Raw genomic sequence first — 18,773 nt, forward strand, 5'->3', positions numbered from 1 at the left:
TTTTCCCATGTTATTTCGTCATCACCCTAAATAAGGGGCACCCTAATGTACACGATAGATTCGGCATAAAAAAAAAAGAACTGGAAATAAAAATTTTCTTGTCTCTCTCTCTCTTATCCGAAAATTAAAATCGAATTTTTTCATAAAAGCTAATTATTTGACAATAAAAATTCACTATGGATGTGCTGTAAATTTGTTGTAATTCTCGTTGAATCTAGAGTACAATAAACGATGTTTGTAATCTCGAATTCCTGTTATAAATACGATATAAATATACTATTCACTACCTTAATGTTTCCCTCGCGGATGAAAATATGAAAGTACAGTGGCGCGTATAAAATCCAAAACCTACAAGTGGACGAAATCTGGAATAATAAACCGATCGAACAACAGCAGCTCTGATATCCGCTTTGAAGCTGTTAAAGTGGCAATTTTTATACGGACGATTGAACGGATTCAAACGATTGAAACGAGAGTTTTAAAACACGGGATATACGGCTTTAAAGTTTACAGCGTGTGAAAAGAACGGTATTCTGCCAAAAATTGAATGACCGTTAACCACGATCATCTCTTTCGAGTTTGTGGCAATAAAATTAACGTCACAAAGAGGTATTCAGGTTCAAAATTACCGCATATGGTGATTTGTCGAATATCCGTATATGTGAAGATACATACGATATATGTATACGATATTCGTGTATATACAGCATATATATAATATATAATAATACCGTAAAAATGAAAATTCCAACAATTTCTACCTTTGAATTCTGTCAAAAGCGGTATAATAAAAGTTCGCCAAAAAATAGTCATATAAAATATCCGATTTCATCAAATTATTATAAAGTATATAGAATCGATTTTCTGCCTTGGTATAGGTACTGTCACTGAGAATCAGAATACCATTTATAATTTTTAAATTATGTTTATACTATTTCTACAATTTTAGGTATATTTTCACACGATGATCAAATCATTTTATAAAACAAAAACAAGTTAAACTAAACTAAACGTTAAAATAATAACATGCAATATTTAGTGATTAACTTTTTTCAATCCGAATTTTGAAACTTATATATCTTACAAATTATATATATCAAAGAGAAAGATAATACAAAGGAAAGATGAATGAAAACAAGAAATATTCGGATTCCAACATTTGGCTGCATAAAATTACGAACAATGAATAATCTATTAATCTTTTTTCTTACTCTCTTATGAATATATCCGACTAATTTCTGCATGCACTCTTTTCTTTCCATTCTAATCAAATTTACTCGAGGCAAAAAATGATTGATAATTCTATACGACTGTACTGCTTCTTCTTTCTGTCTTCTTTTATCCCAGCATAATGGAATGGATAGAATGAATATAATAAATACTATCGATCTATCTCTATCTGTATCCCAGGTGTATTTTTCTTCGTTGCACAATCTCTCCTTGTTCCTCTTTCTTCCGCGCCACCCTCTTACATTTTTGTGCGATTGGAACGTGCACAGAACTGGCAGGCATAAGGAATCTCATACAGCAAGGGAATGAGACGATGAAAAATGGGTATTGATGTGGTACGGGCTTCATTTTTCTCGGGTAAGAAACTTTTTACCATTACTCTATATTTTTTTTTTATTTCTATTGAATCCGCTCCCCCCCCCCCCCCTCTCTCTCTCTCTGTTTCTCGTCTCAAAAACTCGAACCGATCGCAACCGATTTCGCCTCAACAGAATCGGCAAGTTAAACCTTCTAAGCTAAGACAACACCTTATAACTGTTAGAAATATGATTTTCAAAACTTGATTAATTTTTACATGTCTTTCTTTCAATCAAAAACGAAATCCGTGCCTAAGTGTAAAGAGCTTAGGAAAATCTTCGTTATATCTATAATCTATATACCTATCTATATTTATTATACACATCGAGCGAGAAAAATATCAATATTATTTTTCGGACGATTACACCCACCTACAATATACATATATATATGTATACGTATAAGAGGTTCGTATATCGTATAATATATAGCGTGAAATGCTGCAGCGTGGGCGTATATATACATCCATGTACTATATAATGTAAATATTATACATCAATACATAGTCTGCGACCATTTATTATAATGTAATATGCGAAATGGTTGTGCGAAAGAAGGTATATTATACATATATAATATATATATATATATATATATATATATATATATATATATATATATATATATAGGTCCAAAAACACGAGCTGGCCATTACATAAAACCATTCTCAGCTCTGGGTGCAATACAAAGCGACGGGGAAGGAGTAGGACGACAGCAGCAGGCAATTTCTTTTCTCTCGACGTTGTGAGAGAAGTTTTTAATAATACTAATCTCAAAAAATAGGAAGAAAGTAAGGTAGATAGACAAAAAAAAAAAATCAGAGAGCGGGAAAATGATAGTGAGGTAAAAAGCAGAGTAGGTAGTCGGAAAATTAGCCGCGCGTCAGGATCATCGGGTTGCCAAATTTTGACGGAAAATGATCTTGAAAAAACACGTTGAGTACCCGCCTGTAACCCCCCCCCCCTCCCCCCAAAACTATGCAGCATCTACATACATAGTAATACCTTTCGCCTAGACTGTCATTAGGAGACCAACTAACCCCTTTTTCTTTCGCCCCTTTCGTTCCATTAGAAGGTTAAAGTCGTCCGAGGACCTTGCCGAAGAAGAAAAAACAAAAAAAAAAAAAAAAAAAAAAACAAACAACAAAGAAAAGCAAAAACTTCGCATCCCTTAATCGCGCGTCATTTGCACAGGCTCGGCAGCTGCTTTAGCGAATTAGCTCGACTCTTTTTCGGTCTCATTTTTTCCCCGGCTTTTATCCCGTCGTTTGGTTTATTTTATTGTTATTATTGTTATTTATTTCTTTTTTGGCAACACAGCCAGAAAATTCTCGCTGAATTATTTTTGAAATACTGTACACGTACGGTAAAAGCTGCGGCAGTTAAGAAATTGTATGTTTGTGTGCTTATTGAATCGTGACGATTTGAAAACCGTATGTAAGCTAAGTTTTTTAAATCAACAATATTACATATATACGTTTTATCCGTAGGTTGAAGGGTTAATTAAATTACTTTCAAAAGACGGTTTATTCTTTTCCTTTAACCAATAGTTGGTAACTAATATTCAAATAAGTTGATCGAAACCCACGTGATAAAAAACCGAGATAAAAAATAGAGAATGCGAATACAGTGTATTCACTGTGCCAATTTTCATCCGTTGCATAGAAATTTTGAGTTTCAGATTACACGTGTGGTTGAATTTGGGATTATTGCCAAGTAGCGAAAAGGAGTATCTTATTTTTTTTTTGTTTTAATCTTTATCGTCGTTTCTCGCAATTTCCTCTGCATTTCATGCTGTTTCCAATATTCAAAAATTACCTTCTCGAACGAATTCAGGATCAATATGAAAATCGAAGAGTCCATTTTTTGAATCCCAAATCTATTGTTACATGGGAGGTTATATGCTATGTTTAAGTGTTTTTTAATCGAAAATCACTACTCACCAAGGTGTTTCTGACAGCGACGAGCTTATCGCCGACGATGAGACGTCCGTCGACTTGGGCGGCACCGCCGTCCATTATTTTCGTGACGTAAATCCCATTGTCGCCCGGTATGTGCTGATTGCCGATTCCACCAGCGATACTGAATCCCAATCCTTTGTTTCCCTTGATTAATTCGATCTCCAGTAGCCGCGTGTTCGAGGCCTGCCTTCGTCGTCTCACGTACTGTTTGTTACATGAAACCAATCGAACCACAAGAATAAACATCAGACGTCGCCAGATTAGCGATGGTCGTTTTCAACCTCATCAAAAACTGTTCGTTACGACATTTTGTCATTATCATTAGTTATCTTCCTCGTTTGTCTTTCGAACTGCGGTAGGTGGGTACGAGATTTTACCAAGATGAAAATTCAATCTCTCCAAAGTTTGTAACAAGAAAGGAAAAGCTGTAACGACCAATCGCAAAATCGCCGCACTTAGCTCAATTTTATAAATTCATTTCACGGATATGAATAGGCTTGAATAACTAAATGAAAAGTTAATCAGGAGAAACATTGTCAAGAAAATATCCAGCAACGTTATTAATTGCTACAATGATATACAAAAGGTTGTAAAAATGGAAATACTGTATAACAAAGGTTTGAAAGTGCAACTAAAGTTCATGGAGATAAATTCACTTGAAACAATATCCCCCCAAGACAGATTTTTTTTTTTTTTAACCACAAATTTAATCTACAATAGCATAATTATTAGTGACTCAAAGAAGATTCTTCACTATGTCGATGGGATCTCTATAAAGTCGTCAATAACCGTACTATGGTGGTTGAAATTTTTTATGGTTTTCTCAATTTTTTTCAACGCCACTGGAAATATATCATTTCGACTAAATTTAGCTCGATCAACCGATCAGTCGCACTTTCAAATCGTCGTTACATCACATTTCTCTGCATCTCATCAACCAATCGACTGTTTAATTACATGTTTGATGCAGATATTCAAGCCCAGAAAACATAATCATTCGCCACCGTAAACGTGATCATAATCACTACAAGAATAAATAGTTACTCCCATGAAAGTCTCACCAATTTAACGGTGTTTCCGGCCCGTTTTAGGGCGTCGACGGCAGTGGCATGAGGTACGTCGACGACGGAGGCATCGTTGACCTGAAGGATGGTGTCGTTTACGCGAAGACGTCCATCGGCAGAGGCCGCACCCCCGGGTATCAGTTTGGTTATGTATATGGCGGTGTCGTTGCCGATATGGGGATTGTCGGTACCCCCAGCGATGCTGAATCCAAGACCAGCGCCGCCTCGTTCGAGGATGATTTCCTCGTACTCCCAGTCATCGTCTCCGTTAACCTGTAACACCAAACGGCATTCGCGTCTTCGGTTATTAACCAAGAATATCACTTGGAATGAGAAAAGATCGATAAAGTAAACATGGCGATGGGTTAACACATTGAAACGATTTGCGTTTCGAAAACACGTTATTTCAAAATTGGAGGAATGTCGGAAATCCAGTGAATCGTGACAAGGCAAAATGTGTTCATATATGTATTTGGAAAGCTTGACTGTTAGGTTTCAGAGTCACTATAAGCTTGCAAAATACTAACTTTTCAAGTTACTAACTTCACCCTTATACATTGTATTAAGTAAACATTCCATACTCCTAAAACAAACTAATTCGATCTAAAACTACAAATTGAAATTCCTTGACTTTTCCTCGGAACTACCGACCAAGCATTTCGTTTTTTATCACTAGTTCTAATTTCGCATTGGTAATAAATTGGATAATGCAGGGATCGAGATGGACACGGATGAAGATTATTGCAAAGGATTGTTCGACTGATTTGCGATTAAATATGTCAGGACATAAGAGTGACGGAATTGGGGACGCGTCGACCAACCGAATTGATGTTTCATCTGCAGGAGGATTTGTTATCAGGACTATATGGAGCATCTTCTGTAAAATCGACCGGCTGGCTATCTTCACTCTGACAAATTTCGCACGCCACAATTACGTTTTTATAGCTACTCGTCATTTTTTCAGAATCAGTAACAAATGATAATAATAATAATAATTATCGAATTCCGGATAACTTCCGCATTAATTTCTTATAATATAAAAAAGTTGCAGAATTTCAAGGAATCAAGTTTTCTGAATTAGTTATTAAAAATGAAAATTTGAATCAGATTCTGACATGAAAATATATATCGCGATGAAGTTTGTAATTTAAAAATCATGTTTCACAACACAACGTGAAGTATAAATGAAGATGAATAAAAGGTGAGGAAGACTCGAATTAAAATATCACTCCTCGATTTCACTCGCATTTTTGTTCTTGTCGTCATCTGTTGGTAAAGAAAATACCGTCGCGTCATCACGAAAACAGGGAGGTTTGTTGAACTTTGCATTATACTCGAGTATTATACATCGACTGTTTAAATACTCTGGAAATAATTGAAGAAACCAAAATAGGCAGTGCTTTTCAACCAACTGGAATAATCATTGAACAAATGCAACGAACACCTGTTGTTATTACTACGTTCCATTCATAATCATTCTACTCATCGTGCAGTTCATCGACACTTGATCGTGGTGCACCTAAGTGTGCATAACATATATACCTATGCATGTGTACTCAAGCATCGAGTTTTGAATATCAAAATAAACTCTCCAAACTTATAGTATATAGATATAGATATAGATATAATTGCGATAATCGCAAATTTTGTTGATATAAAATTATATACAATAATGTAAAATATCTCTCTCTCTCGTTGACGTAAGGTGATAATTAAATATTCTCTTAAACAATAAGGAATAAAAGAACAAGAATCAAGTTGAAAAGTGTAGAACGAAATCATCTCACAATTTACACGATAATTCATTATTATCCACCTAATTTCATTTCACTATGAAAAAAATAAAAATAAACAAAAGGGTATAAAATTTAGAAGGTACCATTTTCTGAAGTCTGTTGGGCATGGTTGCGCCTCGATGATGCGTTCAGATCATAACTGCAGCAATTGAACAGTTAAATCCAAACGCCAATATGTGTAATCCCGAGAGTCCGATTCCACTTTGTTCACAAATAAATAAATAAATAAATAAATAAATAAATAAAACAATAAAATAAAAATAAAAATCCCGTTTCACTGAGAATGACAATTAGTTTCTAATATCCAGTGACGAACGATCAAAAATGAAAACGCCTTGTAACGGTCGCGTATAGACGAAATTAAAGTCTCTTCAGGTATGCGCTTGGTAGGTGTACTGAGAACGCGGAGACCCGCTAGTTGCCTCTTCAATCCTCGTCCTCCTCCTCCTTTTCCTCTTCCTCCTCCACCTCCTTCTTCTCCACCTCGTTGCAATAACGTTAGTCGCACTATGCACACTTACAATTAGCTACTAACGACTCTTATTGTAACGTGGTGGGTTGACACACACAATCACACATACACACACGCATCTACTGTACGTGTGTCCAATGCCAAGTGCAGGAACGTAAGAGAGTCGACGACACGTGATAGGGAGGAAAACCTACGAAGAACGGTGAAAAATGTCACGAGGTTTAGATTTGTTGACAAAAACTCAGAAAAATCCGAACGAATTAAATCGAGTACTCGAGGAACAAGGGAAATAAAAAAAAGAAAGAAAATCAAAAATGTAACTCGCAGGCGGTGACAAAACGCAAGAAGAAGGAAACTCCGCGCGGCGAGAGCTGAACTACCGCCAATAATATAGAAGCGAGTCTTTTTTTTATTTCCTTGCCCTGCCCCCCGCGAGCATTTATATACAAGGCTAAAAGTAGATCTTCATCCTCGATTACTTCACTTCTATAAAAAAAAAAAAAAATTTTTAAAAAAAATAAGAAATAAAAAACAATTAACTGTCCTACTACGATCTTTATAGATTTTCTCCACTTTCTTTCTTCTTTTCCTTATTCTTTTTTTCTAATTATTATTATTATTGTTATTGAGGTTATCAACTTTTACACTTTTTATCATACCCGATACAACAGAAAATCTATCTTTTGTCTTCTCCGCACTGCACTAAAGTTTACAAGGAACGATGATATTAATTGCACTATATATAATATATATGCACAATATGATATATCTACACTCTTTGTTGGTTAAATCGATAATTATTAATTCTAATGAATATAGGATTAAATTTCGTCACTTCACTCTAACCAAAACCCTGATTAATCGATGCCACTTGATCAGCAGTTTAATTGATAAATCAAAGCACATCCGACAGTGGTCAGAAAATTGATAACGAGCTAAAATTCCACTCAATTATTATAATTCGTGCACTCGTATATCTTCTTTCTCTTTTATTGACGTTTTTTTTTTTTTTTTTTGATTATCGATTTGAAAAGTTCAAAACGCCGGATCGTCGGGAATTTTGATTTTCTTTTTCCTCTTTTTCTTTCTTTCTCTTTCTTCGCAGGGATATGGACGAGATTTTGGATAGGTTTAAGGGCGAGGTACCGCAGGCCTCGAATCGACCACCAGACCGCGGTAAACTGGTCGCGAGTTGCTCGGTAGCAGTTCTCGCGGGTTCGCCAACGCCGGTCGAGTCACGGCTGTTATAATATTAGACCGTCCAACGGCTATTTCGAACCAACTATGAAAATACATGGTTACATAGCCCCGCGAGGAAACACATACATCACGCCTATAGATAACCGAAGTAAGTAACACGACCTTAGGGGAGAGAGAACTGACATCGGCGAAAGGAAAAGGGAAATTTTCATCCCGGATGGAGAGTGGAGAAAAGAGAAAAAAGCGGGAAAAGTTGACAATTTTTACGATGTCGAAAAAATGAAACTGCGACACGATCGAAGGGAGAATATTTAAATGACAAGATATTATCGTTGATCAAATATTACACGTATATATATATATATCGACGGTATATATATATATATATATATATATATATATATATATATATATATATATATATATAGCGTATAGTTCGATCATTTAGGTATTTGTTATTCATAAAATAAGTCGACTCAGAAAACTATTTTACGAATATATTGTATCTAGTTTTTCAATCTATATCTATCTTATATATACATGGTATAATAATGACCGTATAATTTTTAACAAGATCGAAATAATTTCAGATCGCTAAATGCCTTTTTTTTTTTTAATTTTCTGCAAACTTTGATTCATTTTTATTTCAGTCGATTATTTTCCCTGCAATTATTATTTCAGGTTAATTTTGTTTTTCTTCTTTATTTTCAGCGTTATTTACACGCCTTATATTATAGTGTGTATGTACCTACATAATTGAAGTTGAAAACCGTTAACATATACCGCGTGGCCACAGCAAATGTCGATGGCTATAAATAAGAAGCGTCGAGTGCTACACGTGTTTTTTCCTCTCAATTATAGAAAGACGAAAATTTGTACGACACTTTTGTTTTATTTTTTTCATCTTTCCCTCATATTTATTTCCTTTTTGTTTCTTCGATCCCTCGCGATATATACACACTGCCTCGATGTTCTCTAAACAATTCAATTAAATTCCTCGTACACGATATTCTCTGCAATCTTGTAACGCGTATTTGCATTCAAACGAAAAGCAATCACAGAAAATGAAGAAAAAAGAAATATAACGTCATAGGGTTCGTTTAATACATCAATAAGCGAAATACGGAAACCCCTTCATCGTTTATAATTCACTAAAGAGGTTGATAATGGAAATGCGCGCGGAAGATACCAAAATGGCTGATATAGATTTCCGAGATTATACAGCGGAGCAAAATGGTTTGCGTTATAGCAGACGGTTTAAGACCTCGCGCGTTTAAGGCTAGTCGCGAGTCTATACTAAATATAGCCTCATCCATCCAACACTAAACGTATATATATATATATATATACATATATACGTATATTATATGTGTGTATATAGTCACATATAGTCATATAATACATATGTTGCACATCTCTACATATCATTGACAGCTATTGCAAATTTCTTTCAAAACGACAAAATAATCGTTCACTTGTTTATGAAATTGTTAAATTTACATTTATCGTATTCATTACAATTATATCGATGTGGAAGAGAATACGAAGAGCATGAGTGCATTTAATGTTTGCTGAAAGTCTTTCAATGGTTTTGTTCATTATGTTTTTTTTTTAAGTTCAATGTTGGATGGTTGTAGATCGGCTTTAACTACATAAAGACAAAAACAAAAAAAATCTGAAATTTTTTTCTAACTTTCCAACGAAGATTGAAGAAAGTGTATAAAATACGACGTTACATATCTTGAAAAATGATTGAAAAATACTATAATAAATTAAAACATCTATGACTCGTGTGGTGGAATATACGATCAACAGAGAGACTAACAATAAGGGCTGAGAATAAAAATCTGAAAAAATTAACAGAGCAATTTTTTCTGCACTTGGAGCCGATTTATATCCATCCATTCCTGCATATACATGTATGTGTAATGTGTATATATACTTGACACAATTTCTGTTATCCTTCTGACCTGTATATATAGATACATAACATATAAATATAATATACAACAAGCAGCAGCACGTGCGTATCAGATACATTTTATAAATAGGTCATTCTTATTGTAGCACATAGGAAGCGTATAATATATCGTGCGGATTACAAGTAAGAACGATAAAGAATTACACTGTAAAATTAGAAGAAGAAGAAAAGAAGAACAAAACTGATGAAAAAAAAAAAAAAAAAATCCTAATACCTAAGAGTATGCGAGATAATCGTATAGTATACGACGTTTGTTATACACGATACGTATATGGAGATCTACATGTGCATATGAAACGACTCTACACCGTAATTTGAGTAATTTAAGCAATCCGCGTAACTCAAGCTAGATCTGCCGGCAGTAGTCTGCACGTGACACCAATGATTGTTTTTTACGTTTTTTTCTTCTTTCTACACGTATAAAAAAAATACGGTAGCAACAACAACAACAACAGTAATAATAATAAAAAGCAAACCTGTTTAGAATTGTACTTGTTCCACGAGAAAAAAAAATTAGTGACATTTTCTGTTTCCTCTTTGACGAAAATATTATTATCTCAATTGAAATGGATTTCCATTATAAGTTTTCCATATATATTTCGTTTTTTCAGAATTTCCTCGAATTAATCAGTTCCGAGAGAATATGGCAAGTAGCAGAAATTTAGAAACAAAAGTTGATTGATTACAATGGAATAAGTGTAAAAAAAATAAACTCTAATTATGTGTAAAAAAAAAAAATAAAATAAAAATAGAACAATTATAATTATAAAACAAAAATATCCCTCTACGTTTTTATTTAAGTTATATAATAACAAAAAATAATTGTTCCTATGAAAAGTAAACATTTTATTCTGATTTCAGGCATTATTTTTTTAACGGGTCAACTTTGTCCCACCATCCCCTGTAACCTGCAACATTACTCGTATATCCACGTATAACAGACATAACGACGGATCGGCGTTTTCCCCGCTAATTAATTATTACGTATCACATACAATGCATGACATATCGGATTACTGTTATTGCTGCTGCATCAGCAGCAAAAGCCGGTGGATAATTAATAAATAAATATATATATATATATATATATATATATATATATATATATATATATATATATATAATACATGGCACGTCGCATAACGGTATAATGGATGCATTAATTCGTACTTATTGTTAGGTATATGGAGTTTGGTGGGATTCTTTAGGAGCATCCGTTGCAGTTTGCCGCACGTCGTCCCCGGTATTATAGTACTGATGCAGTTTACGGAAATGCATTCCATACATTTATAGCCTGATGCAAAACTGCAGCCACTAAACCATTATTAGGTTTCCATAAAGTTACGATATAATAATTGATGACGGCACGTTTCACGATTACAGATATATATTAATACGTATACACTCGGTACTTGTGATACAGATACAATGTAACTACTACTGCTGCTGCTGCCGTTGTTGTTGCTGTTGCTGTTGCTGTTGCTGCGTTTTATATCACACCTACTTTTCATACTGTCTAGAAAAATTTTTCTCATTTCTGTGTACGTAAGGAAATTAACTTGAAAAAATATTGTATCATTTTCTCAATCAGCGAAACCGCATATAATCAAAACAAATATACATAATATATTACGTTTCAACTGAATGAAAATAAACGATATTCCTCGTTATTTCTACATATCCAAGTAAATATAACAACATTAAAAAATCGATAACATTATTCATTGTACGTTCATTGAATAACAGCACAAACTAATTATAATTACATTGAGAATTATGTGTCGATATACAATTTTCAAAACGCGTATAAGAGAAAAAAAAAAAAAAAAACTAACACCTAATAAACAAAGAGAAGGAAAAAAAAAACCACATAAATAGAATGTATATATTTTTCAAACATTATTATTATCATCGACGGTTTATTGTTGAGCAACGAAACTCTCAGAGTGTGTTTCGTTCTCTTCGTTCATCGTTTCACCGATTAAGGCAACGGCAAATGTCACACGTCACGCAACGAGAACTATTTCGCGATGGATGTGTAATATATATATATATATATATATATATATAGTATACAGTATGGAAGTATATAGTCCGACATATGTAATACATGGTTAAAATCCAGAAACGCGAGAGGAGACGGTATGCAGAGCGTGGCGAACCGGCCGGCGCACATCATCTTGTATTACCTGCAGCGTGAATCCCGTCCGAGTCGTAGTTGAGACGAGATCTCAGACGGGTTTTAAATTTTTTTTTTATTTTTTTTTTCTACTATCTCGTTCTTCCTTTTTTCATTTCTTTCATGCGTCCCCTCACGCTCTCTCGTCATTCCTTTTACGCAGTCCAGCCAGTCTCCAATCTCGTTATACGTCGGTACCTACGTCGGGAAATATTATACCTATACACATACCGTGTATACGTATATGTAGGCATGTATACATACATATAATGATACCGAGGGAGGTTGTGATTATACAGAAACGTATGGAATAAGATGTAAGATAGATAGAATATATATATATAATGTAAAAATTCGATTGTTTCAATCACTGATTACAGATAATAATCGCACTGTCAATGACATTAATAACGATAATAAAATAATATGTATATAATATATATAGTGTATCAATTACGCGTGCAGATCGTATAACGTATTTCCATTCACCTCTACCTTCCTTAATTTCATCATATCAAAATTAGTTATCGTAACGATTCATGCCGTGGAAAAACCGTTATTTCACGATTTTGGAACTATGTGAAAAATTCAGTAAATTCGTTATTTATTTGTAAAACAAAACAGACTCGTATTAGGAAATCTTATTTCCTTAAAAATCATACTTATTTATCGTATTTATTTTTTATATTTACAAGACTTTTCAAATAAGCTACGCCCTTGTTATATTATTAATCTTTTGCGAATGGTCGACAGATTGTGGAGGTGTTTTTCCGTACTTGTAGAAGGGTGTCGAAATTGCAATGGCCGATTACATATAACTCTCTAACATGTATATATGTAAATGCATATAGCACAGACACTACACAGTGTGGTGAAGGTGGAGGTGGTTTAATTTTCCTAATGCACTTTATGTCCCGTTTTGCAAAGACCACCCCCCCCCCCCTCCCCCCTCAGCCCGCCACTTTCCTTCCAGCACTTCTTATTCCGGCTGTTCTCACCCGATAACTTTCTCGAAGTACTTACTTAGTCGTTACTTAAACTCGTCACTATTATACACATACGCTTAAATTATTATTCCACTAATCCAATCAGTGTTAATTTCATATTTAGGTATTTTGCAAGCCTACCTTCCTCTAGCTGGCATTACAATAACAATTTTTAGACTTAAAATCCGAATGAATTTGTCGAAATCACAGTGAGGAAAAGAAAAAAAAAATTGTGAACGAATGTGGGACGAGAATAAAACCTGAAGAGCAAAACGATATGAGATGTTATATATATATATATATATATATATATATATATATATATATACACATTATATATTGTGTGAAACTACTGTAATTAAAAACATAATTATTTTAAAGTAGTTTTTATCCTGCATGTACGAGTGTATATATAGGTATATATATATATACAATAATACAAATATATGTGGAGGATGAAAACTACTTTAAAATAAGTATGTTTTTAGTCCGCCTGTGTAATTAACGCGCGAAATGGAGGGAACGCCGTCTGTGGAGGCAAAGGAAAAACAAAAATTTTAAACTAAACTAGAAAAAAAAAAAAAAAACGTCATCCCCTCCGAATCTGGGTGAGAGTTTTGAGTAATTACTTTTTCACCTCAAGTATCTTCTTAATCATCCAAACATTTCTGATTTCAGTTTTATACACGAATTAAATGAGATTTGTTTTTCATATTTGGCTAATATACACAATCATTTTTCTATCAATTTCTTTTGAACCACCCTCAGTTGTAGATATTAAATTTATATAAGTTCCGGAGATTAGAATCTGCAGCAAAGTGACACAGTAACTAATGGTGGATAAACAAACTTAAAAATATTTATTTACCTCAAAAAACGGATTGCAGTTATGAAAATCTCTTGGGAGTGGTAAGAATCGTGGAAAAATGTCTTGAAGCGTTGAGTTCTGGGAAAATTCGCACAGTAATATATTCACGTTTCAATCATGCATAAAATAGCAGCTGGGCTGCAGAAGCTGGGAGAAATTAAAATGAGAAAAAAAATCTCAAGTGTCTCAATCCCCCGCAAATGCGTAGAGGCTTTAACGCGTTCAAGAGAAAAAAAGAAAATGGAACGAGAAATGTAAGGAAAGAAATATACCCTGTCCTGAATATTAATCTCACCTCTGACAAATATATTTATCATCATAAATCGAATGAAGCCTGCACCCCTCGCCCGAGGCAAAAGGCATACTTAATACCTTACTCAAGCAGCTCCATTAGAACGCGGTAAAATGATAACAATCATCATTATCATCAGGCCTAATCAACGTCAAATTCTAAATTGTTATATATACATATAGGTATACGCTAAAAAAAAAAAAAAAAAAAGAAAGGAAAAAATATTATCAACTATTAACGAAGAGCGTATTAATTATTCATTCGTTCAAGTATAATACAGAGTGTCAATAAAAAAAGCTTTTACCACGAGGGAAAATTAATATGTGGGAGGATTCGAATATACAGAAATGGATATAAGAGGACGACGATGATCTCGAGTAATTATTCGTCTTGCCTTACTTTGGTTACAGGCATAATGTACCGTCTATTCCCATCAATGGACTTGGACATATTGTTTCTGGTCATTTGATTCTGAAAGGGTTGGTATATTGTATTTATTAAATAAATTGCAGAGAGGCTAGGCTATAATATCTCAACAGATAAACGACCTCAACTATAATATCTGATTCTACATGTATACATATAGAGTGAATTACTACTATTAATACCGATACAAAGGACAAAAAAAAAAAAAAAAAAAACAGATAATATGAAATAACGTAATTTGATTCAAGCTCCAAAAAATCTCATAAATTATCATCACTTTTTATTATTTTAAACAACAAACACAGATTACCTCCCAAAATTCGAGAGAGAGAGAGAGAGAGTAACGGAAACACTTAGTTATGGCGTAAAGAAATTAAGTATATAAAAAGTGTTGTACATAAAAACGAAGCTACATTATAGACTGGCGAAAGAAAAATAGTTGTTTTAACAGGAGAGAGGGTATAAAGAGGAGAAGTAAGAGGCGTAGATAAGAGAGCTGGTTGGAAGTTTGCTCGACTTGGTTAAAGCTACATCAACTCGAGAGGCTTAGACAGAACGCGAGGTGCGATTCAATAAATATTCATCAAAGCAGCAGGTCGGTCGTCTCCACCTCGCGAATATTCGCGAGCCGCAGTCTCTCCTCTCTCCTCTCTCCTCTCTCTTCTCTCCTCGTCGGGTAAAGAGGATCTTCTAGTTTGTTTTAGCCCCTTTCCACGGTTAACGACCACTCTCGACTGTGTTCACGGAAGGAATACCTCAACTTTTATATGCCCCCCCCCCCCCCCCCCCCCCCCTCCACAGGTTTATGCAACGTTGGGAGTTTTTCACTGCTGAAAAATTAATTAGCGAGTGATTGTGTACATTCCGAAAGGTTGTTTTCGTTTATTTCTTTTCTTTTCGTTTCTTTTTTTTTCTAATCATCTTCGATCTATACGCGATTTTTTATACATCAAGAAACATTCGAACGCATCCTTGTCGCGGCGAAATTCAAAACGTTGCAAAAATTTCAAGAACAAATTGCTGTAGCATTGTTTCTCACATTCTTTATCGCTGAATTAATCTCAGAGCTTTTAGAAAACCAGACAAATCCTGCACCCTCGCGGTATTGAAGACAAACTGGCGTCTTCTTTTTCTCTTCCTTTTTCACGTAATAATTCTATGCCTGCAGCCACCCCGAGAGAAAAATCAGATGAGAGGAGACATACGGGGATGGAATCTTACAGGGAGAAATAGGAGGGAATACGTGGCACGCATATTCCGTTCATATCCTTCCGTTCCATTTCATTTCATTTCACCCTTTTAGCCAATTAAGCCGATACATAATCCAGGATTGAGACATGCGTCTGTTTCAAGCAGCACTTCGCTTTTCTCTTCACCTTTCTCTCACACCCGTTCTTCGGTACAATATATCTTTCCAATGAATTTAGTTTAAATTCCATTCACCCGAGTACGTGAACGATTTGAAAAGTGCCTTTATGTAAATCCAGTGAATCGTTGCAAGCTGCCAAGTTTCGAGAGAAAAATCTTCGAATCATGTTTCGAGAGAAGATTTAAAAACGTATATATATATAAAACGTTGAACGATTTTCTAAAAAATATTTCCGTTTCATCCGAGTGCATGAATCGCTCGAAAGTTTATACCAAAGATAGTAAAACGGAGGCTATCATCTTGCAGTTACAGTTTTTTAATAAAAAAAAATTTTCTATCCTCATTATTATTATTATTTATTTTTGAAAAATTTGGCCCGTTCGTTCGAACCAGAAAGAAAATGCGCGCGAATTCAGGAACGAATAGCGTCTCTATAAAGAGAATAGAATAGAATGCAGAGTATACGGAATAGATGAAGCGTTTTGCATGCAAATTTCTTGGACCGCGAGAAACGGGGCGGATAAATGTCGATGGGAAAAGTTGGGGGATGTGTGTGCGTCGTCGTGTCAAACGCTGCTTCGTCCTCCTTTTCACCCGCTCTTTCCAACGCGGCGATTAGAGGATGCATGCAGGAAGGGACGAGAAGGTGAGGGAAAACCATTTGGTTGGTGGAAACTTGGTATTGCATGAAACGCGATTGGGGGGGGGGGGGGGGGGGGGTGAAAGGGCGCGAAATTGCGTGCATGTTGCACTTTCCCCGTTGCCTAGGAAATTTCTTCTACCGGATTATCAAGCCAATGCATTGAGTTCAGAGTATCGTAGAAAAACTTGTCACATTTTGCGTTGTTTTTGTAGCAGATATTCCTGTACAAAGTCCCGACCAAATAATGCTTCGTGAACGTCATTCGATGAAGTGGAAGTTAATGAAGTTACTTTAACGATGCACGTTTAGGAAATTCAGTTATTAAATTATAACGAATAAAAAATTTTGATATTTTGAAAAGCCAACACCTTGAAAGTCCTTTCAAAATTTTACAACGATTTATTCCACGATGTTTTGTTACGTCATTGTTACTAACTTCGACATGTCACACCGGTCGATGAATTCAACTATAGGTAAACGAACATTTGCACCAGAACCGGTTGTTAATTTGCAATATTTACATATATATATATTAGATTTTCGTTCGCTAATTAAACGTTAATTCGCTGCTGTGCACAATATGCTGCCTGTCTGTACAATTTTCACCCTAAAACCCGTATTTACGCTCATCCCTCATCGATACCTTCTAATCAATTCACCACCGGATGTCGAAGCTTTTGTTCACCTTCATATAGCATCTATAATAGATATAACATACCGTAGATTCACATCGCTCTACAATTAAAATCTTCCACAATGATTCCCTGCACGCATGATTTTAGATCAAATTTTTGGATGATAAATTCTGTCTGGTCTGACTTATAAAATTAATTTATTCTCCATTTATCGAGCCTCGTTACAACTTCGTCTACCTAATCGCGGTCAGCCAGTTGCCAGTTCAATCGAAATTATTACACATAAATTTAGTAACAGATTATTTAAAATAATCATATAGAAATTATGAAAAACAGATTGAAAAGCTGCAGTGAAAAAAAGTTCGTGAAAAATTAAGTTTTTATCATAAGATCAATTGCATTTTGGTAACATGTTAAGATGATTAATTTCGGTCAATGAAAACAATGTGAAACGCTCAGCTTTGGGTGTAAAAAAAAAAAAAAAAAAAAAAACAACAAATTTATTTTCTCGTCACGGTTCAAAAATCTATGGGAAAATTTCTGGCACACTTTCAGAGTACGGTGCGGAATTTCGGATACCTAGACGAATCGAGAATTGCCTTGGCGACGACTCTCTCGCGGTTAAATTCCTCCTCAATCTGCTCTTCATCCTCGCTTGGCTACCGAGATACGAGAGAATCCTATTATACTAGAATGTCACTGATGACATAACATGATACAGCTGTTATCAATTATCGCTTCTCTTATCCGAGCGACCCTGTCAAATGGGGTATGACAATTTGTCTTTTCACTGCCGCCTTGCATTGCAGGTTATAATCTTGTTCACAATATTATATATATATATAATATATAATTATATATACTTGTACCATTTTGAGGTAAAATTTGGCGAAAGATATAGAATGTGACAAACCTACTTGATTTTCTTCGAAATATTATTTTCTGCATTATATGCTAAAATTTCTCGACGACAAAACTATTTGAAACGAAAAAAATGATTCGCGAGTATGAAAGAAGAAAATCGAAGACACATGAGAGAATTCAAAAATTATTTAATTTAATTTACGTATAACGATTTAGAAATATTTATTTTTTATAACACAGTCTATAAGATCACGTTGAAAATTGTTTGAATGTTGAGAGAAAAAAAAGAAGAAGAAGAAGAAGAAGAAGAAATATATGCGAGTAAATGAAAGGAATCCGCGTTATCGACTACCTACTCGGATCTTGACAAAAAAGGGTAGCTTTTTACGATAAGTTGCAGCAGGGACTATAGAAAACTTGAACAATGATGTGGCTCAAGCCGCAGATTAGA

The 18,773-nt window shown here is 34.7% G+C and overlaps 1 protein-coding gene across 16 annotated transcripts in view; it reads right to left on the minus strand.

Moving 5' to 3' along the window:
* LOC124407311 (disks large 1 tumor suppressor protein) overlaps positions 1–18,773 on the minus strand; it is a 361,750-nt gene that overhangs the window by 61,395 nt on the left and 281,582 nt on the right. For all 16 annotated transcript variants that reach the window (XM_046883436.1, XM_046883417.1, XM_046883347.1 and 13 more), the window contains 2 exons: positions 4,609–4,884; positions 3,530–3,751 (listed from right to left, as the gene is read on the minus strand). In XM_046883436.1, coding sequence (XP_046739392.1) covers positions 3,530–3,751; positions 4,609–4,884 — 498 coding nt within the window. The remainder of the gene's footprint in view (positions 1–3,529; positions 3,752–4,608; positions 4,885–18,773) is intronic.

This window comes from Diprion similis, chromosome 1 (genome assembly GCF_021155765.1).
Source record: "Diprion similis isolate iyDipSimi1 chromosome 1, iyDipSimi1.1, whole genome shotgun sequence".
NCBI classification, from domain to species: domain Eukaryota; kingdom Metazoa; phylum Arthropoda; class Insecta; order Hymenoptera; family Diprionidae; genus Diprion; species Diprion similis.